The sequence below is a fragment of the Pelodiscus sinensis genome, chromosome 2 (genome assembly GCF_049634645.1).
Source record: "Pelodiscus sinensis isolate JC-2024 chromosome 2, ASM4963464v1, whole genome shotgun sequence".
Lineage (NCBI taxonomy): Eukaryota > Metazoa > Chordata > Testudines > Trionychidae > Pelodiscus > Pelodiscus sinensis.
In genome coordinates, this window is record NC_134712.1 from 198,019,674 (window position 1) to 198,042,592 (window position 22,919).

Sequence of the window (22,919 nt, forward strand, 5' to 3'; positions counted from 1 at the left end):
TACACAGCTCCTTTTTGTGCAAAAAACCCCTCTTGCACAAGAGCCGTTCTTCCTGAAAAAAGTGGAAGAACAGCTCATATCTGTTTTGTGGACATTGATCCTTTGGCGAAATAAATTATATTTCTGGATGCGCAGGAATATGTGTTCTTGAGGTACCAACCCTGGTACCTTCCCTTGCAACAAACTCCGTTGCCAGCTTTGTCCACATATTCTCTCTGCTGATACCATTATTGGACCTAACCAAGGGTATGTCTACACTACCCCCTTAGTTCGAACTAGGGGGGTAATGTATGCATACCGAACTTGCTAATGAAGCCCGGGATTTGAATTTCCCGGGCTTCATTAGCATAAAGCCGGCGCCACCATTTATAAAAGCCAGCTAGTGCGAACCCCGTGCCGCGCGGCTACACGCGGCACGGACTAGATAGTTCGGATTAGGCTTCTAATCCAAACTATCTGTACGCCTCGTGGAAGCCTAATCGAACTATCTAGTCCGTGCCGCGTGTAGCCGCGCGGCACGGGGTTCGCACTAGCCGGCTTTTAAAAATGGCGGCGCCGGCTTTATGCTAATGAAGGCCGGGAAATTCAAATCCCGGGCTTCATTAGCAAGTTCGGTATGCATACATTACCCCCCTAGTTCGAACTAGGGGGGTAGTGTAGACATACCCCAAGTGAGTTATAAGATCAAGAACACATATTCCTGCACATCCAGAAATATAATTTATGCTATCATGTGCCAAAAGTGTCCGTCTGCTATGTACATTGGACAAACGTCTCAGACACTTCACCAAAGGATCAATGCCCACAAAACAGATATTAGATAGGATCACAAAGAAAAAACAGTTTCTTGCCATTTCAACCAGAAAGGACATTGTCTCAACGACTTGATTACCTGCATCCTGCTTCAAAGGCCTTTTAAGAATACACTTGAAAGAGAATCCTCTGAACTGTCATTCATGCTCAAATTTGACACTTTACACTTAAGTTTGAATAAAGACTCTAATTACCTTACCCATTACAAAGATAGTTTCCCCAATTATCACCTCTAATATCATTAGCTCACAGACATTTACCTCCCCCCTCATCCGCCTTCTGTTCTGAAATTTGATTTGTCCTTTTCATGTGTGTTCATTTTTTTAAATTGTATCCTTTGGTATATATGGTTATGACAATTTTCTTCCACTATTTGATCTGGGGAAGTGGGTCTGGCCCACGAAAGTTCATCACCTAATAAACCATCTTGTTAGTCTTTAAAGTGCTACATAGTCCTGTTTTTTGTTTCAGCTACACCAGACTAACACGGCTACATTTCTATCACTATCTTGCCTGAAATTGAATGTGGCTGGTTCAACCTGTAGTACACCATTCTACCACTTGATGGAACCAGCAAAACACTGAAACATGCAGCTCATACCCCAGACCATTTAGATTAATGAGACATCAGTCAGAATTAAAACACTCCACAGTCAGGAAATGAACATGTTAAGGTCCTTGTAGCAACATTATATATGCTTAGTTATGTATACCTTACAGTTAAGGCTGCATTAATTTCCCCCGATTGTCGGCCAGTGTGAACAACACTGTGTGATTCACCTTCACCCCTTCCTCCTGTCAATCTGAGTTGCCATCTCTGAGATTCAGAAAAACTAGCCCCTGGCCACCCCACCACCACCACCAATAGGGATCCTAGTGCTAACAGGAGCTAATTATTACTCAACACCTGTGGCCACAGCCCTCTTTGATTTTCTAGACACACAGGAACACGGGCCTCTCCCCTTGTGAGCTCACCAACTCACAGGAGCATGAGGGAGCCCCATGACAGTCCCTTCCTGGGATCCCCTGCCTCCTCTTCCCCATTCCTTCCCCTCCCTGCTGATGAGCCTCAGTCCTTCTTGCTTTCTGGTTCCCCAGGCTGAGAGGACCAGCTTCATCAGGGATATTAAGTGATTCTTTGTCAAGATACAAATTTCTTGATCAAGGTATAGCCGAGGTGCAGACTCCAGAGGAATATAAAAGTAACCCCAACAATAACAATAAGTAAATAAAAAGATTTTAGGGTCCATTCAAAAGCATCTGCTGGTCCAGATTTGACTTGTCTGCTTATTGACTATCCCTGTGCTACTGTCTCAGAATGGTGAGGGGCCAGCACACGGAAACAGTTGCCAGCTATGTTCCCAGACAAGTGACATGCGGTAGTTACAAAATCACCGCACATCCACAAATACCAGCAACTAACAGGGAGTGTTGGTCCCCAGGGGAAAGGCGAGCACACTAACTCTTTTCACCGGAAACTGGCAATGCAGTACAAAAACCATTCAAGCTGATTAAAAGCAGCCGGGGGGCAAGCAACCCTCCCTTCCCCTGTATAGTGTCTGCCAAATTCCATAGTGTGCCATGGCATTGCCACCCACTTGGGCATATTGTGTGAGCCCACAAGGGCTGGAAAGGTAGCAGCTCTATCACAATTCTGCTGTGTTTGGGTGCAGACAGGCCACAAAGAAGCGGCACGGGGTAAATCTGCAGCCCTGTGCTCCAGCGTGTAGTGCTATTTGCTGGCTGCCTCCATGAGATTTGAAAGAAGATTTGAAAGAACAGAGATTTGAAAGACCAAGGGAAGGTGGGTTTGGTAAATTGAAAGAGGACATTGGCCAAAACCTACTTTCCCTGGGCCTTGACCAACAGTGCAGCCTACAGGCATTGGCTGTGCAGCTGTTGCAAACTGTGACTGCAGATTGTGGGGAGAAATCCTTCCTTACAAGTCCTGCATCTATTCCCCTCTTCCCTACACACACAAAGCACATTTGCTTGAGCTTTGCACAAGTGGTGAGGATTTATCCATAGTGTGGAGATTTGTAATTCCTGGAGCATTTGAAAACTGATGTAATAAAAGTTTCTAGGTACACTGAGCTCAGCCCTGCCAGCCTTTGCATGATACCCCAGCAGGTATACAAGAAATGCAGAATCAGGCCCAGTGGGTTAAAGATAATAAGATACTCAGCTTTGACTCAGTCTTTTTCTTTGGGTGGGTTTCAGATCACCTCTCATGTGTCTGGGATGTTCAGCCAGCTGACTGTTTTATCTTACCTTTCATGGGCCTAACCCATTCCTTCAGTAACTCCATTGATTTCACTAGAATGACACCAGGCAAGGAAGTGGCCCCTTGTCATTTGATGGCTAGATGAATACCCTGTAAATTCTAATTCAAACTAGAGATAATTCACTCTGCCTGCATAAAAGCTGAAACAAAAGATGAAATACAGGAGGACTATGGAGTGAAATCCATCCCCAATCCAAGGCATAGACTCAGGCAACAGGTTCTTCCATCTCTTCCACAGTAACCTCATAATCACACACTCAGTCTTGCCTACTCAGGCCCACCCCATGTGCTTCCATGTTTGATGCTGGTTCTGAAACCAACCATCTTCTATGCGAGGACAGGGGTGCTTAGATTACCAGCCCCATTATGTGCAGACTTACATAGGGGCCATGGCCCTATGGCCTCTTTCCAGTGATTGCTGTTCTGATCTGCCTTTGGGCAGGCTACATTATGGAGATCAAAATCTGTCCCAGTATATACTGAAGAGAGCCCAGCCGTGGCCTCCGAATATTTTACTTTAGAGTATATTCTTAATTATTCTAAATATGATCTTAACTATTTAAAAAAATAAAATGTAATCTAGAAGAGAAGGCTTCCTTCTACACTTTTTAATGTTTCAGTCTCTGTTCATTGTTTCCAAAAGACCAGATTTACTCATATTTTATCTCTGAAAGATATTTTTTATGTTAAGAGTAGATCTCTTTTAAAATGTAAAATGCATAGAAAATGTGCCACATTCGTACTCACAGGCCTTTCAGAGTGAAGACATTTATGCAGTATTACACTGTAAGATGGTGATAGCCTTGCAAAACGGTGTTGAAAACTACTGGCTGAGTGCTGCTCTGGAGACTTACTAAGGAGCTCTTTACACCCGGTGTATTGACATTATAGCTTGGGATGGCTCTTTTGGGCCATTATGGTCTATCATGGAAAGTGAGTGTGCATTTGCAATAACTAGATGTCATATCCTAGTATGGGATTACTGTGAATTTGTAATAACCACAAATCCTTACGTAGTTTTGCATGACAATGAATGGCTTTGCATATACAAGAATTGCATTTCAAAGTGAATGAACACTGGGCCATATCTTCCCTCCCAGTTAAAAATATGCAAAGGAGAACAAGGGTAATCAACCCCTCATAGGAACTTTGACGTACCATCAGACACTTCCATTCACCATCCTGATCCAAGAGGCCACCAGAGATGCTGGGCAAGGCCAACAGATTTTCGTTGGCCTTGCAGAAAATCCTTCTCTTCATGCCAGTGATCTGGGGCCCACCAAATGAAGATCTGTGCAACTGCATTCCTCTCTGGTCCTGCCCCACAGCAAGGTCAGCCTCACAAGCTTGCAGTTGTCGCACCATTGGCTGCCAGGCAATCCCTGTGATCCATCCTAAGGGCTCACTGAATGTGTAGGATGCGTAAATACCAGTTCTAATCTATTTAGATATTTTACACAGACTTTGTGTTCAGGAGTGGTCAAACGTACCATTTATAGCTGCCATTCCTCAAGTCCATTCTCGTCTGCCCTCCCCCCCCCCTTTGCTACCACACTCAGCTGACTGCCTCCAGGTAGCCAAGTTTCTACATAGGTGCTCAAAATGCATAGGAGATTTGGGGGTGACATCCCATCAAGCTGCCTTTGAGCTGGGTCCCCTTGTAGTAGCTCTGAGCGAGCGGTTGAGCTGCTGCACCAGCTGCCAGTCAGCTGCCATGCTCCTGGTGGGAAGCGAAGAACCAGGACCCCAGGGGGCAGCAGAGCTAACACTGGGGAACCCGGGGGGCAGCTGAAGCCAGGAGCCTGGTAGCAGTCCAGCTTGGAGCAGAGATCCCACAGCCTTCCAGCTGGGGACTGGCTTTGAGGCTGATTTCATGGAGCTGTTAAATTGACAAGGAGCTGTTAAATTGACAAGAGTGACAGCCAACAGCCCTGTGCTTCTCGTGGAAGTGGAGTTATGATGTTGCTGTAGTAGGACACTTACATTGGCAGGAGAAAGACTGTAGTGTAGACACTGACATAGGTCAACAATAGTTGCCTTATGTTGACGTAACTCTGGAGTGTAGACCAAGCATAAGTATCAGTAGCTTTGCAATCACATGAGCATGGGCATGATCTCATTAGGGACGCTTTCTCCTGACATCAGTGGGCTTTGGATCATGTCCAAGAAGCAGAGGAGAAGCAGTGGGAGATGGAGATATAAGGGGAGAAATGATATGGTCAGGGAGAGTTATGGAAGTCAAAGGGCTTAGAAAATATAAAGCAAAGATAAAAACAAGGAAGAAGTACAAGAGTTAAGATATGAAATCTAAGGGTGTGTCTACACAGCAGAGCTTAACTCGAAATAAGCTACTCAAATTGAGCTACGTAAATTGTGTAGCTTATTTCAAAATAGCTTATTTCAAAACTACACAGCATTTACTTTGAAATAGAGCACTCTTCTTCTGACTTCCCTTACTCCTCAGACAAGGAGGGTTACAGGAGTCGGAGTAAGAAGTCCTCCAGCTTGACAGTATTTCAACATTATTTTGAAATAACTGCCTTCTGTGTAGAAATAGACTAAGTTATTTTGAAATAACACTAGTTATTTTGAAATAATGTTGCTGTGTAGACGTACCCTAATTATACTGTATTCATTGAGCTTCCTCTTTTATGGAAGAAATACAGGGTGGCTGTGTCTACACTGGCATGAATTTCCGGAAATGCTTAAAATGGAATACTATTCCGTTTTCAGTTTTTCCGGAAAAGGAGCGTCTACATTGGCAGGCTGCTTTTCCGGAAAAGCCCTTTTTCCGGAAAAGCATCTGTGGCCAATGTAGACGCGCTTTTCCGGAAAAGACTACTGTGCTGTCTACACTGGCCCTTTTCCGGAACAGTGTTCCGGAATAAGGACTTATGCCCGAGCGGGAGCAGAATAGTTTTTCCGGAATAGCGGCTGATTTTGTACAGTAGAGCATCGTTGCTTTTCCGGAAATTCAAGGGCCAGTGTAGACAGCTCGCAGCTTATTCCAGAAAAGCGACTGATTTTCCGGAATAAGTGGCCCAGTGTAGACACAGCCGGTATGTCTACCCCGTGTCTTCTGAATGCGTCCGCTGTTTCAAAATATAGCAGACGTGCTATTTTGCCATCCCTGTAAACCTCATTCTACGAGGAATAGGGGATGGCTCAAAATAGCGCTTTATTTCAAAATTTGGCACTGACACACATATATCTATATGGCGTACTCCCATTTTGAAAGACTTTCTGGTTTTTGAAGAATAAGTCCTTCTGGCTTGATGGTAATGCCAAGAGACTCTGTGATTAAAGATTTGCTCTCCAAAATTAGTGCTGTGCTCTATCTTACTACTTTAAACAAATAAGCTTCTACCATGAAGAATAACTAACTTATCATTGCAAAATTATTATAGAATTTCTCCATTAACATGGTAAACAGAGTGGATATATTTTCTGATTTTTCTGTTTGAATCCTAACTATCAGAAGTACAAGCTTTTTTTTAAAAAAGTATTGTATAATGATGTTTACTAAGGCAGGGCAAGCATAAGGAAGTGTTAGAGGTTGATGCTTTCCCATTTCTTCTGAAATTGCACATCTACACCTCCAAGGGAGCATTCATATTTTGGCACATAAATATATAAAGAACTTTCACATAGAGAAACTGATATCAGTGAGAGTATTATCTGTTTTTATTACATATTAATTTGTCACTAATGTTTGTTGATTGTATTGATTTAGATAAAAAAGGGGAGAGAGCATCACAATGAATATAGATCACTCCAAATTACTCACCTAATGTTTTCTTTTCTCTAATACAGGCTTCCTAAACCTCTAGATAATTCACTCAAGTAAGTGTATATCACTTTTCATTTTTCCTTATGCCACAAAAGAAAGGTTGTATCTATGCTGAAATAGTTGAAATTTACAGGTGTTGATCTTGCTGAGTGATGCCTAAGAGCTCAATGCAAAGTGTACATTGATCACTTTATATTATTTTTATTACAAATATTTGCACTCTAAAAAGGCAACAAAAGTAGTATTTTTCAGTTCACTTCATACAAATGTGATTCTTTCCCTGGATTACGAGTGATCTTGTTACTCCTCTGTTTTAGCAGACAGGATGCATTGGTGTTAAACTAAGCATATGTCTATAAGGGCAGATGTAAAGTGCAGGCAGTTACAGTGTTGCTCACAGAGTGGTACAGGGACACACATTTCAGAATTATATTAATGACCACTATGTCCCCAGCTTCCATTTAATCTCTTACATGACATTCTTTATCAATAAGTATCATGATAGCAATGTGTTAAGTGGAGTGATCTTGTCAGGGTTGATGGAAGTTGCTGCTACATGACATTGAATCCTTGGCCAGTGGACATTGAAGGGGGTTTACAGTCACACTTTATTACCCTGCCTACATATACGGGCAGGGGGGAGAGGAAGCTCCTGTTTAGTGAAGAAAATATAGGGTATGGACTTCAGAATGGGGCCCTATGTAAGCGGGGGAATGGTCCCGCTATTGTGGAGAGATTTCCTGGCTTCTATACTACCCTGGTGAAATGGGCCAGCGAAAGGATCTGAGTCCCCGCACCACTTCCTTTACCCAAAAGCCTCCCTGACCCTGAGGTCTCCCCTTCCACTCTCCTGAGTAGCAGAGTCCTCGAAATCCCAACAAGGCTGGGCCCAGGTTTTCTGGGGCTTAATCCCTGACCTTGTAGTTACTTGGGGCAGGGGCTAGGGTGTCCCCACTCTGGGGTGCTCTCTTCACACTGGATGCTTTCTTGACCCAGTGATTATTTCATACAGATCAAAGCAAATACAATTTATTAAACAGCAACTGATTAAGAAGAAAAGAATAAGGAAAAATGAGAAAGGTTAAAAGAGAACACACAGCCCCGCTCTATAGCACGGGGACAGCACAAACAGCAGTTTGCAGAGTGTAAGAACAGTTCACAGTCTCTTCCTTATAGGTCCCAGGGATCTTTCTCAGGCCCTGGTTATGCTGCGAGGGGGAGGAGGGGGCGGGCTGGCTGCAGGTTGGACACGCTTGGTCTAGAAGTGACCGCATGACTTCAGGCTCTAGGTGGCAGGACCCCTCTCCCAGTTGGAGTTACATTCCCTCTCTAAGGGTACATCTAGACTACATGCCTCTGTCGCCAGAGGCATGTAGATTAGGCTACTAGACATAGGAAAATGAAGCGGCGATTTAAATCCCAGGAGGCATACCTGGGTGGTCGACAAATGCCTTTGATGTCGACACCCACGCGTCCAGACTATCGCGCTGAGCCGACAAACAGCTGATCAGCTGTTTGTCGGCTCAGCGTGGCAGCCATGTAAAATTAAATGAAGCGGCGATTATTTAAATCGACGCTTCATTTTCCTATGTCTGGTAGCCTAATCTACATGCCTCTGGCGACAGAGGCATGTAGTCTAGACGTACCCCAAGTCTGGCCTGCAGGGCCTCTTGGCTGGTGGTGTCTCCCTGTCCAGAGCCTCTCCCTTCACTTTGCTGGTCCCAGCTGCTCACCACATCCAGCTGCAGACTGTGCTGCTTTGCTAGCCTCCACCTCCTTGGGTTGCTTCTCTGACCCCTTTGGCTCTCTGGTCACTGCAGGTCTGCTCCTCACCACAGGGTCTGCTCCTTGGGCTGTGCGTGCCTGGCTCTGACACTGCAGATCTGCTTCTTAGCAAAGGATCTGCATTCTGTGGGCTGTATGGGCCTCTGGTTCCGACACTGCAGGTCTGTCTCTCCACACAGCTTGCTCCTCTTGCTGCTCTTAGCGCTCTCTCCTTTTCTCAGAGAGACCCAGAAAATCCCAGCTCACAAGGAGGACGGGCCTGGCCTCCTAATTTCCTCACTGGCCTGTCCAACCTGTCAATCAGGCTGAGCTGAGCTTTTTTATTGTCTCTGGGGTCTGTCAGTCTCAGGGCCCTGATTTCTCATGGACCCTTCCCCTTTTGATACTGGGGAGCTGACCAACCAAAAACTCCCACAGAGTTTTAGTAAGGGGCTAACAGTTCCCTTACACCTAGGTAAAGCCAAGCTTGGTCAGAAAGTCTAAGCCAGAATTTCTCAAGTGCAACCCCTGTGGCTACATGCAGCCACCAGGGGCTTTTCTTGTGGCCACAGCATCCTTGGCACTGATTGGGTGCATGTGTGTGGGGGTGGGGGGAAGCCACAGCCCCTCCCCCTGACCCCTTACCAGGGTTGGTCCTTGCTCCTCTCTGGAGCTAGCAGCCAGTGGGTTCCTCACCTTCCTGGAGACATGAACATACAAGTATCACTTTTCACAGCAGCAGACTTACTAGCTAGCAAGTCTAAAAAATAGCGACCAAAACAGGAACAAAAAAAAAAGCAACAAAAAAGATAAGAACATGCAAAGCATCTTACTTGTGCTTTTATTCTGTTTAGGTCCACTCAAAAATAGAGACAACGGTACATAATTTTTATTATTGGGTCTATAAAAAATCCTGCATACATAAATTACAGTGATTTGTACAAGGACATGTGCATATTAACTGGGTTTTCCAAAAGTTAGTTAAGTACTCTAGGAAAATTTCTCAGAGTGGCCACCAGCAAGAGTTGGTAGCTATTTTCTGAAGTCACCAAAAATGTGTTGCGAGACTCCCTAGCTAAGCTATTCTTTGTTTGCTTATTGTTGATATTTTGGTAAGTGGAATCTAGTCTCAGGAAAGGGGTGAATTTGGTTTTATATATAGTATATGGACTGTATTTTTTTTAAAAGCAGGTTGGAAAATATGTCTGTTCACAATAAGCAACTGTAAACTGTGATGTGAAGCCAGATCATGCTATTCCCTCGTATTGAAACAGAAACCTAGTGTTTGTTTCCCTTGAGAAAGACCCCTGGATCTCTGTTAATTCACTTGTCACAAGATTTTAGGACATTTTATGTAGTTCTTTGATTTCCTTACTATTCAAAAACTGAAAGATGAAAATAGTAGCCCCAGCAGTATGGGAAAGAAATTCCAGTTCTCAGTGTCCGGGGTGAGAATTTCTCTTAGCACCCCTCCCTACCCAGAAAAAATTATTTCAATAGGCACAATTTTGAGTTTAGATGCACAGGCCTGATATCTGTTAGCTTCAGTGGGATCTCTGCTAGGAGCTGAGGGTAGAATTCGTCTCCATTTGCTACCTAAAAGTAAACAGCAAATGTGACTCATTATGTACAAAGTCCATGCATTTATAAGATTTGATCTTTGGGTTTAGAAAGTCATATGTTTGTTTATTGCCAAAGAACAGTATAGCCTATAATGAAGCCACACTTCCTCATTCCTCCTGCCTTTTTAAAAAAATATAAATTGCTCCAAGTCTTCGGGACACATATTATTTTGTAGCTTTCTTCTGCTTATTAATGTGTTTGATCTTTTCTGCAGTGCTAAGCTAAAATTAATATTAGAAAACATTACGTTTTGTATTTGATTTTTTATTTTACACGAGTAAAGCAGTTGCCAGTTACCATCACTGAATTGTAGCATTAAGGTATGAAGCCAACAAAGCAGTTAAGCACCTTGGTATTTCCTCTATATTAATCAATGCCCTGATCCAGCAAAATTATTTCAGTGGGACTTCTCACACTTACCTTAAGTGTCCAGGTTAAGAACTTTGTTGGACTGGGGCATAAATGTGCCTAGAACAATGATACTGTAAAAGGGGAAAGTGGTAGCATTCTCCCAACAACAGGCAGGCAGCACAACTACACTCTCCTTTTTTCCCATGCATAGGCCTAAGTCTAGAAAAAGGTCAATCTCACACATGCCAGAGCAATGCATTACAACTGTACTGTGCCAATAAGCAGGTCTTGTCTTGCCTTCTAGTCTCCTCTTTTATATCCTTGTTTTGGCTGCCTGACAGTACCTCAGCTGATTTCAGCACTCCATATGTAAGATGGCATCTCACCTCCTGTGCCTTCACTCTTCTTACACACTTCTTCTCGCCTGTTTGCTTTTCTGAAGTTTGTACTTGTATGTGAGGCAGGTGGATGCTATTTGTATTGCGATTGGTTCTTTCCTTTGTTTTCATTCTCTTGCTAATTTTTTCTGTCACTGCTCCTTGTGTCTGTTTTTTGTCTTATCACTTTGTCCTCTGCTTCCTCCTACACCAGTTCTTGAGTCCATAGGAAAATACTGTCCAGGAAAGTTTCTCATGTGTGTGCTTCAGTCTTTTACTCACCCTATTGTGGGTTCAGGTTGGACCTCCCTGGTCCGGCAACCTCAGAACCTGATCGGTCTCAGGTAAGGGATTTTGCTGGACTAGAGGAGATCATTTCTCAGCCCCCCGCCCATCCCACTGGCCTCCCGGCTGGTTCCTCACCTACTCCTGGCCACACTGCCCTGCTGACCCCGCTGGGCAGCCATCACTGCCCTGGCTCTGGGACCTGCTGGGCAGCCACATGGATTGCGCTAGGGCTCTAGGACCCGCCAGGCAGCCGCATGTTGTAGATCCCTGCCCCACCAAGCTACCGCAGCACCCAGCCATGTGCGTGTCTCCCAACACTGCTGGGCAGACCTGCTGCCATGTGCTGATGGTGGGTTCTCTATGGGCATCCCACTGCCCAGCCAGCTTTGTGGGATCCTTGCCACTGGCCCTCCACTGGAACTCTCTGGTCCTGCAACATTTGCGCCACACCATGGATGTTGCCGGACCAGAGAGTCCTGGCTAAGAGAGCTTCAAACTATACCTTTCTCTGCAGAGCTTCCTGTCATGTACCATTACAGAGACAGGAGCAAGTTTCCAAAAGAGAGGAGGGCTGTAATGTTTATGGACTAATGAGCCTGTAAGGATAGTGTTACTCTGCAGGCTGAAGCTGTGGATGACCTCTCCAAGGAAGGTAGTGTGGGCCCAGGTAGAATTATAGGTAGCATGAAAATTATTTTGGTAGGGACCTCTTATAAAATTCTGATCTGGGTCTGAACTCTGATTTCAAACACCCCCTCTCAAATCTAACAAATAGAAATCAGATATTTGTTTTGGTCTTCGTGTCTGCACAGCTGCAGAGTTGATCCTAGAGACATGATGACTGTACAGTTTTATTTGATGCCCCTTTGCCAGTAATGGCATTTCTGTGGCCCAAATGCTGGCCCCAAGGGTTGCAAAAACTACAAAGACAATTTATCTTTTTTGCATCAGAAGAAGGGAAGGGAATGCAGAAAAGTGCCTCAGTAGTCTGGAGGTGAGCAGGAAAATTCTTGGTGAGGTAAGGGAAAACAAGATTAAAGAAACTAAAAGACCCCCTTCTTTGTCTCTCAGGCCTCCTCTCAATTAAGCAATTATTGCATCTCCTTACAAGTGTCTGACACACAATGACTCACTATCTGTTTTAAACACAGCAGATTACATTCCTCCCACCTGTAACTTCAGTGACTTAAGTAGAACTATTCCAGGGTTGAATTTGGCCCTGTTGGATTTACAATGCCTTATTTAACTATTAAGACAAATCTATATTTATTTAATGTAAGGTAACCGTGTTTCTTTCTGCTCTTCTTTCCATCTAAAATCAATCCAAGACAATTATGCCTCCCATTTCCAGTCTCACACCCCTACCAGACACACATCTCCAGGTATGCCATGTTCCCAACCTTTAAATCACCAGAAGACCGAGACACTGGCATCCAAGCAAGCAGCCACCGGCCTTTTCATCCCAACGTCCCTACAAAGCCTTATGATGTGATTGTTTTGAGAAAGACCAAAGGTAAAGCAGCAGTGGGCAATTGTTTGGTGTTCTCAGAAGTTTGTGATGTTGTGGAAAGGAAGGCGGTGTGCAAAAATAGCAACGGAGCTAAGCAGACTGGCTTAAGCAGGAGTCTCAAGTGCTGGTATCAAGCATGCTGCTATCATGGCCCTCAAATTCCAGCAGAGGTGAAGCATATAATTTAGTGTACAATGCCCTCCAGGTATGGGAATAATTATTGCTAGTAACAGGGCTAGAAAAAGCCATGGCAAGAATCAAAAGTTTGTAAATCCTGGGCCCAATAAATTCATCCCAAAGTAGCTCCATTGACCATAAGAGTTACACCAGGGATGAAACCCAGGTGTTTACAAATGGCAGAATGTGCACTGTGAAGTCATGGGGTACAAAAACATGCAGCAAACATTTCCACACCCCTTGTGCTCTGAGAACTCATCTATACTTGCAGCGCTGTGCTACTATGGTGTTTAGTGAAGAGGCTGCCTACACCAAAGGCTACATCTACACTGGCCACAATTTCCGGAAAAGGGATGCAAATCAGGTAAGTCAGGATAGGGAAATCCGCGGGGGATTTAAATATCCCCCGTGGATTTAAATAAACATGTCCGCCGCTTTTTTCGAAGTAGGAATAAGAGATCCTCCGGAAAAGGGCTTTATTCCGGAGGATCGTGCCAGTCTAGACACTTTTTTTCCGGCTTTTCCCCAAGCCGGAAAAAAGCGGAGGACATGTTTATTTAAATCCACGGGGGATATTTAAATCCCCCGCGGATTTCCCTATCCTGACTTACCTGATTTGCATCCCTTTTCCGGAAATTGTGGCCAGTGTAGACGTAGCCCAACAGTGGAGCTTCTCCCATTGGCATAGATACTCCACTTCCCTGAGAGGCAGGAGCTGCTATGTCACACCCGTGAGTGATGTAATTATAGAGATATAATTTGTAGCTTAGACCAGGGCTCAATTGCCCCAGACTCGTGCTCAGCTACTTCACTGATCAGCAGCATTCAATTCCACCTTTGAAAGTGGTTTTATGGGCAGAGGACCAATCTTACAATTCATCAGATCTTACTTATCCTACAGTATTTTGTGGTGTTGTTTACTGCTTGTAAAACTACACAGAAAGAATGCAGAGTCTTGCAAAATTGGTGCTGATTTGCATTAAACGAGAGCCCTTGCAATAAAACCCATCCCAGAGAGGATGATTTGTGGTACAAACCTCTGCCCCCAGTGAACTTCTCTCTCTCTGGCTGTATCTGATGCATATTATTAATTATTATTATTGTTAGCCATTGTTATACATTGTTGTTTTTTCTGATCCATTTAGGTAATCCATATAGACATGAAGTCATCAACATTCCATATGATTCCCAGAAGGAGGCCTTGCATTGGCCAGGACAACATACATACTTTCATGTAGGTAACTGTTGCTGTGATTAAGAAAATTCACATTTTTTATCACACATGTAGGAGGAGGAATTTCTTGTGCTAGATTAACAAAATGGCCAATGGCCAGTGAGACACTGCTTTGCAGCTCTCACCACCAGAGTGACCACCACCAGACAATCTGTATAGTTGCAGATACTCTCTGACTTTGCCCTTGTCCTATCCCCACTCTGCCTTACAGAGAGTCTCTCTCTTCTCCCTGCAGAACTGGTCTCCATGTTTTGCAATACGTGCACATCCTGTCCACAAATCTCTGAATCTAGCTCTGCTTTATCATCTGAAGCACACTGGTTCCATTGCCAGGGGTCCTGCATGAACACAGAACGAATGGATGGCTTTGACCCTAAACATATAGCTCCCCCCCCCTTAAAAGCCAATTTTTGTCTTCGGGTGAATAGAAAGAGGAGGTCTCTGCTCAGCCTAAATTAGATGAAAAACATACCTAGGAAAAGATGAAGAGTGTAGGGGAGGCCAGTGGTAAACAGAGGAAACAGATACAGTTTCAGGGGACGGATTTCCTATGGATATGGAGAGATACAAGCCCATTAACTAGACAATCCCAGTGAAGCGCCCTGTTAATATGAACGTGTATGAATGGTATTTAGGCTCCAGCCTAGGTGTGCCCTTGAAAATATGAGAGCATGGAAGAGCCTCACATGAAGTGCTTTGTTACATCTGAATTATGCAGCTGTTAAATATTCTAATCAGATTGTAATACAGGGCTGAAAATCCAGTGACACAGGGTATACAAACTATCCCCGTGAGTAATTCCATCAAATAAACAAAATTGCTGGAAGAACAGTGTGGAAAATGGCTAATGCTGAGTTGAAACAGTAAGGATTACTCACAAGAGTAAGAGGTGCATAGGCCCTTCCTTCAGAAATACATGTATGGTCAGCTCACCCATGCTACCACTTAATGTTTCCCCAAAAGACCATATTTTCTGGATTCTTTTATATCAGAACTTTAAATTATCCACAGATATTCCATGTCTTACAGTCACCTCACAGAGATGCAGCAAGGTTTTTATACTTTCCCTATTTTATTTTTCCTCCAGTTTCCTAAATTTGTTGAGGGAAGCAGTCAGATATATTATCCAAAGCCACCAAAGATTGTGGCTCCTAACTCTACATGCAACTTACTAGAAAATAATCTCTCTTCAAGAACTGCCAATATGCTACGAAATGTAGAGAAGGCCCAGTGGATAACAACATATAACTATGATTTCACAGGTATGTATTATTTTGAATATGAACTAATAGAGATAAAGAACAAAAAATAACACAATATCAGTATTTATCCAGTGCATTTATTTTTCCATTTTTTAGTCCTATTTTAAGATTTGGGGTATTTTTAAAAAGCAGCTGTACAATAAATGTCACACAGGGTATCAGTTATTTGAGTTTTTCCATATATGTGACTAAGCATTTTTTAACCAAAGAAGAATAGAAACCAATTTTCTTTTCTTTTTAAGGTAGAGGTCCCATGAATCCCCTGGTACTGGATGATTCTGACATGAAGCTAATTGGCAGAGTGACTGGAGAATTAGAGGAAGATGTGGAACTTGTAAGTCCTGCAAACACTAAAAACCTCAGCCTGCAACCAGAATTAACACCCACTAATCGGAGTAGATCCAGATATGACTTGCAGTAGTAAACACTAGCCCCAGTAATATATTTACACAAGATCAGGTTCACTCTAAATAGGAGATAAATTATTCATAAGTTAAAATCTGTGATGGTTTATTTTGTTGACAGAAGGTATATAATGTATCAAAGACATGTTCAATTACTAATTTTCTTGATTGTGATTCTATACCCAAGTTGCATTTCCTCTGTCTTTCAAAGCTCTCACCAGCACACAACAGCACTTAACAATACCTTTTGCCTCTACAAACATTAGTAATGCTACCCTGAAAATCAGAAGGGAGGTCTCTTAAGAGTGGTGCACCAGAGCAGAGGCTGAAACACATTGGGTCAGATCCTCAACTAGTGTAAATCATAGAATCATAGAATAATAGGACTGGAAGGGACCTCAAGAGGTCATCGAGTCCAGCCCCCCGCCCTTAAGGCAGGACCAAGCTCCACCTACAGCATCCCTGACAGATGTCTATCTAACCTGTTCTTAAATATCTCCAGAGAGGGAGATTCCACCACCTCCCTTGGCAATTTATTCCAATATTTGACCACCCTGACAGTTAGGAATTTTTTCCTAATGTCCAATCTAAACCTCCCTTGCTGCACTTTAAGCCCATTACTCCTTGTCCTGTCCTCAGAAACCAAGAGGAACAAATTTTCTCCTTCCTCCTTGTGACACCCTTTTAGATATTTGAAAACCGCTATCATGTCCCCCCTTAATCTTCTTTTTTCCAAACTAAACAAGCCCAGTTCATGAAGCCTGGCTTCATAGGTCATGTTCTCTAGACCTTTAATCATTCTTGTCGCTCTTCTCTGTACCCTTTCCAATTTCTCCACATCTTTCTTGAAATGTGGCGCCCAGAACTGGACACAGTACTCCAGCTGAGGCCTAACTAGTGCAGAGTAGAGCGGCAGAATGACTTCACGAGTTTTGCTTACAACACACCTGTTGATACAACCTAGAATCATATTTGCTTTTTTGGCAACAGCATCACACTGTTGACTCATATTCAACTTGTGGTCCACTATGACCCCTAGATCCCTTTCTGCCATGCTCCTTCCTAGACAGTCGCTTCCCATCTTGTATGTATGGAACTGATTGTTCCTTCCTAAGTGGAGCACTTTGCATTTCTCTTTATTAAACCTCATCCTGTTTACCTCTGACCATTTCTCTAACTTGCTAAGGTCATTTTGAATTATGTCCCTATCCTCCAAAGAAGTCGCAACCCCACCCAGTTTGGTATCATCCGCAAACTTAATAAGCGTACTCTCTATCCCAATATCTACATCATTGATGAAGATATTGAACAGTACGGGTCCCAAAACAGACCCTTGCGGAACTCCACTTGTTATCCCTTTCCAGCAGGATTTAGAACCGTTAACAACAACTCTCTGACTACGGTTATCCAGCCAATTATGCACCCACCTTATCGTGGCCCTATCTAAGTTATATTTGCCTAGTTTATCAATAAGAATATCATGCGAGACCGTATCAAATGCCTTACTAAAGTCTAGGTATATGACATCCACCGCTTCTCCCTTATCCACAAGGCTCGTTATCTTATCAAAGAAAGCTATCAGATTAGTTTGGCATGACTTGTTCTTCACAAACCCATGCTGGCTATTCCCTATCACTTTATTACCTTCCAAGTGTTTGCATAGGATTTCCTTAATTACCTGCTCCATTATCTTCCCTGGGACAGACGTTAAACTGACCGGTCTGTAGTTTCCTGGGTTGTTCTTATTCCCCTTTTTATAGATGGGCACAATATTTGCCCTTTTCCAGTCTTCTGGAATCTCCCGTCTGCCATGATTTTTCAAAGATCATAGCTAAAGGCTCAGATACCTCCTCTATCAGCTCCTTGAGTATCCTGGGATGCATTTCATCAGGACCTGGTGACTTGCTGACATCTAACTTTCCTAAGTGACTTTTAACTTGTTCTTTGTGAATCCTATCTTCTAAACCTACCCTCTCTCTGCTTGTATTCACTACGTTAGGCACACCTCCAGACTTCTCGGTGAAGACCGAAACAAAGAAGTCATTGAGCATCTCCGCCATTTCCAAGTTTCCTGTTACTGCTTCTCCCTCCTCACTAAGCAGTGGGCCTACCCTGTCCTTGGTCTTCCTCTTGCTTTTAATGTATTTATAAAAAGTCTTCTTGTTTCCCTTTATGCCTGTAGCTAGTTTGATCTCATTTTGTGCCTTTGCCTTTCTAATCTTGAATTGCTCCATTGAAGCCATCAGCTGAGGATCTGGTCTATTGCTTTTATCAAACTCCATCTTTTTTGATAATGCATAGACATGTCTTCCATTTGGTAAAAGTCCATGTAGCATCACAGGTTAATGTCTGTCTACTAAGCAGCATTAGATGAGGTTTTTGAGAGAGCTTTCCATTACTCTTGCATGATCCATTCTGCTACATTCATGTGAGTAACTTTCCTTTTCCTTCAAAGTTCTTTGAATCTTTTTTAAAATGCAGTTCTACTCTGCAAAAGGGTAAAATGGCCTTGGGAGTTTATTGTCTCTTAATTTTAATATTAAATGTGCTCATGTTACAAGTGAAAATTTGTTTTCATAACTGCCAGCCATGCAAACTCAATATCAATCAAGCTAAATTGCTTTCTTCTCATGCATCATTATCTATAATGCATGTTCTGCAGGCCAGTTTCTGCCCTCTGTGACACCTATACAGTCCCATTGTCTTCAGTAGGTTTGCCCAGGCATAATTGATTGGAACTACGTAAATGGTTCTGTTGAAAATGCACAAGAAGGAATGGATTCCAATTCACTTCCCCACAGCTGGGCTGGTTTTGCAGTGCTAGCAAGAATAAAAAATTAATTCAAACATTATTTCTCACTAAAAGATCCAAGGTGATTTTGAATACACATAAGAGGCACCTCTGCTGAGTCAGAAGGTACAGATTTGTACAAAGTCAGATTTCAGAGTAGAAAGAAGTAATATTTTCAAAGGCACTTAAGTTACTAGAACTCCATCCCATTTTTAAAAGTGACATGGTCACTAAATGAAAGTAATTTAAATATGGGATTTAAATATCTAAGTGGCTATGCCACTTTTAAAAATAGGACTTATTAATTTAGTATATATCTACACAACAGCTGGATATATAATTTCCAGGTATAGTAGATCTTAGTGACTGCCTGTACCTGTGGAGGTGCAGATAAATATAGTAGCAGCAGCTCACTAAAGGCTAACCCTGGTGAACCACCACTGTTTTATTGCCCACCTCTGCCTTAGATGCTTTTGAAAATGTTTACAGCTGTCCATTTCAATTAATGCAAGTGATTAACTCAAAATTAACTCAAATTTTAAAATTAATCACAATTGTTTTAATCACACTGTTAAATGATAATAGGACACCAGTTAAAATGTACTATAAATACTTAGTATGTTTTTCTACATTTTCAAATTTACTGATTTCAGTTATAACACAGAGTACAAAGTGCACAATCTCAGAAGTGTAGTCATGTTAGTCAAGCTCACCTAGAGAAGTGGGGTTTGCCCATGAAAGCTCATGATACTGTACATATGTTTTTAGTCTCTAAGGTGCCATAGAATTACTCTTTTTTTTTAAATTGCACAGTGATCATTTTACATTATTTTTACTACAGATTTTTACACTATAAAAAAAACCCCAAAAGAAATGGTATTTTTCAGTTCAACTCTTACAAATGCTCTAGTGCAATCTTTTTATCATGAAAGTGCAACTTATAAATGTAGAATAACTATTTTATATAACTACACAAAAACAAAACAATTTAAAACTACAGAGCCAGAGATCCACTCAGTCCTACTTCTTGTTCAGCCAATTGCTAAGACAAAAAAGTTTATTTACATTTACAGGAGATAATACTGTCTACTACTTATTTACACTATCACCTGACAGTGAAAGTAGATGCTCGCATGGCAGTCATGTAGCCAGCATTCTAAGATATTTTCTTGCCAGATATGCTAACATTGTTGTGACCCTTCCTACTTTATTTTGTAGATTATCTATTTTACAGTGCAAATCATTGTAATAAAAATAGTAATTTAAAGTGAGCACTTTACACTTTGTATTCTACATTGCAATTTAAATAAATATATTTAAAAATATATAAAAATATTTAATATATGAATAATAAATTTAAATTGGTATTCTGGTATTGTATAACAGTGAGATTAAAACTGCAATTAGTCACAATTAATTTTCTTACTCAGCTGACATCCCTAAAAAAATTTACCCATAATGTAAATAGAAAAGCTGCTGAGTCTTCTTTTAAAGACGACCTGGACAAAGTAGTTTGGGCCCTTTTTCTGCTCCTTTATCATGTATGAAAAAGGCTTAAAAATGTATTTTCAACAATTGCTTCAAGTTGAGAAAATCAAATGGCAGCTCTCATTAATTCAAACACAAGTCTGTTTATCTTGCCCTGTGGCCTCAGAACTTTTGTGTGGAAAAGGTCCATCCTGGACCAGACAGCTTTGTTCCAACATGTGACGATGCAGTTGGGATTCCCCCGACACTGCACCCTCATAGCAGCAACAACAGACTCCACCAGCCAGTAGAATAGTGGGTTTATTGCTTCTCCAAGATACAGCACAGCATAGACGTGCTATTGCTACAGGACTCTGGGCCAGGATGCCTCCGACCCCTTGAGATGGGGTCCCTGGGACCCTAGATTCCAGCCCCCTCCTTAGACTGGTTCCTTCATGATTCCAGCTCAAGACTGACCCTTCCCCCAAACACTCACTTCCCTAGTTCCCTCCTTGCCCCAACTTGTCTGACCTGTTGGGTCTTTGTCTACATGACTTAGGCAGCCCACCTGCTGGGCAGTGCTCACCGGCAGAGGCCAGTAGGGGTCATTCACAGCCCACAACCCAAGCACAGCAACCAGCAAGGTACTGACACTACATCACAACACGTGGGTGAGTCAGTGGGAATTACACCTCACCGTGCAGAGGGATCCAGAGCAGACAGCACCCCCACTACGCCACACAACAATATTATTCTATTAGCCCTTTACAATAAATAGCAGAAATAAAACATTTGAGTTATTTAAGTTTTAGACTGCAAGCTGTACCAGGTAGGGTTGCCAGGTGTCCAGTATTGACCCGGACAGTCCGGTATTTTCACCTCCTGTCTGGTAAAAAAATTCAGAAAATACCAGACACCTAAAATGTCCAGTATTTTCCAATTTTTTCCCGGCCAGGAGGCGAAAATCCTGGGTGCTTATCTGGTTCCGCAGGGGAGCTGTCTGGCCCAGAGCAAGGAGACAAGATGGTGGACGGCCGCTGGCAGCCTGTTAGGGCGAAAAAGCCTCAAAAGCATTTCTTAAAGGGGCCACACTGGTTTTGAAATTTTTTTTTGCTTAACTCACAGGGTCCTTTTTTTTTGCTCAACTATGGTCTCCTCCTTTTTTTTCTCAACAGAATTTTTTCCCTGGTGTGGTTTTTTTTTGTTTGTTTTTTTGAGAGGAAAATATGTGGATTCTAAAGTACTTGGATTCCATAAAGTATTTGGATTCCGTGCATGCCTCTTACTCCTGGAGTAAATCACAGAATGCGAGTACTTGCCCCTTGCTCCCTGATAGAGCAAGCCATGTCCTGGTATGCACAGCTGCTGCCCCCCTGCTCTCCTAAAATGTCGCCCTTGGAGATAAACTCAGCAATTAGGACCAGCAGCCACAACACTGTTCTTTCATGAAATGCCTAGGTTTAGATGCCACCCCTAATCCTATTTTTTCCTTCCACAGAAAGAATCGTTTCTGCCTAGTCTCTCACAAGTAAGGCCTTTAGAAGGGCGCATTGCACGTTTCCTTCAAGGTCGGCGACCCCATGAATCAATTTTACAAGAACAGGATTCCTCAGACATCACTGTGCCTCCAGTTTTGTACACAGTTCATGCTGTCATACCCAGTTACTCAGACATGATACTCAGCAATAGGAAAACAGCAACAAATCTGGATCGGCAATGTAAACATACAACAAATGAAGACAAGAAAAGAGAAGAGGACTCATTGCGGACTCTTCAATTGCCTGATGTATGTTACCAGAGAGGTGAGAGTCAGGAAAACAGACCTACAGTAAACAAATTTCAGAAAATCACAGATACATGGAAAACAGAAGCTTTGTATAGAAGGCAGCTTTCAGTCAGGCCTAAATCTGAACCTCCTCCTGCCCCATCATGGAATTCCCTCTACTACGAAGATTTGAAACCCAGCCATTTAGACCAATACATTGTGTGGCACAACCCTGTTAGTCTTAGTAAGCCAGGCTTACTAAAGGGTCAAATGGGGGGAGAAGGCAGCATTTTCCAAGCTGAAAACAGTGATCAAGAGGAAACCCAATATACTTTGAGTTTGGAGAGCAACCCACCCAACATAGCACTGCCTGAATGGATTCCTAATTCTGGGGTGCCTCGACCTCAGACATCATTACTTGAGCTTCAGAATTCCTTTTCTAAAACAGGAGCACACAAACGTTTTCATAATTCTATTAAAGGAGAAGTAAAAGACCTCCGGGATAATATTCATGAAGGGAGGAGGCACACATTCTATGGCTTCAATTCATTTTATTTCTATAACTGACATGTGCCTTTGTCCCTTTAAATTAAAAAAATCAGTCCCTCTCTTTGTATTTACAACATAATGCTTTCTGGCTTATATTTTGGACTCCTTTCTCTCAGTTTCACTGGTAAAGTAATGAAAAGAACATCCACAGTCTGAGACACAGGTCTGTTTAAAAATAAAGGTGATGGAATACAAAATTAAATTGTATTGAATCACCGGGGATGAACTGCTTTCACCCAATGGTTCTGAAGGAGCCCTAGAATTAATAGGGAAACCACTAAGCCAAACATGTAATTTGCCATTAAGGACAACCATCAAAGGACTGCAAGCCGCCACCATAGTAGCTGTTTTTAAAATAAGGCCTAAGGCTGATTAAGGGAATTAGCTCAGTGGTGGGAAAAACAGTTGGGAAAAGTATAAAGGACTTCAAGTTTGAGATAGAAACAGAGCAGCACTATTGTGGGAAGGCT

The 22,919-nt window shown here is 42.6% G+C and overlaps 1 protein-coding gene across 1 annotated transcript in view; it reads left to right on the top strand.

Annotated features, from left to right (window-relative positions):
• SPMIP4 (sperm microtubule inner protein 4) overlaps positions 1–22,480 on the top strand; it is a 39,028-nt gene extending 16,548 nt beyond the window's left edge. The window contains exons 5-10 of the mRNA XM_025179109.2: positions 6,911–6,940; positions 12,619–12,803; positions 14,123–14,211; positions 15,299–15,473; positions 15,716–15,807; positions 21,634–22,480. Coding sequence (XP_025034894.1) covers positions 6,911–6,940; positions 12,619–12,803; positions 14,123–14,211; positions 15,299–15,473; positions 15,716–15,807; positions 21,634–22,467 — 1,405 coding nt within the window. The 3' untranslated portion in view covers positions 22,468–22,480. The remainder of the gene's footprint in view (positions 1–6,910; positions 6,941–12,618; positions 12,804–14,122; positions 14,212–15,298; positions 15,474–15,715; positions 15,808–21,633) is intronic.
• The last annotated feature ends 439 nt before the right edge of the window (positions 22,481–22,919 follow it).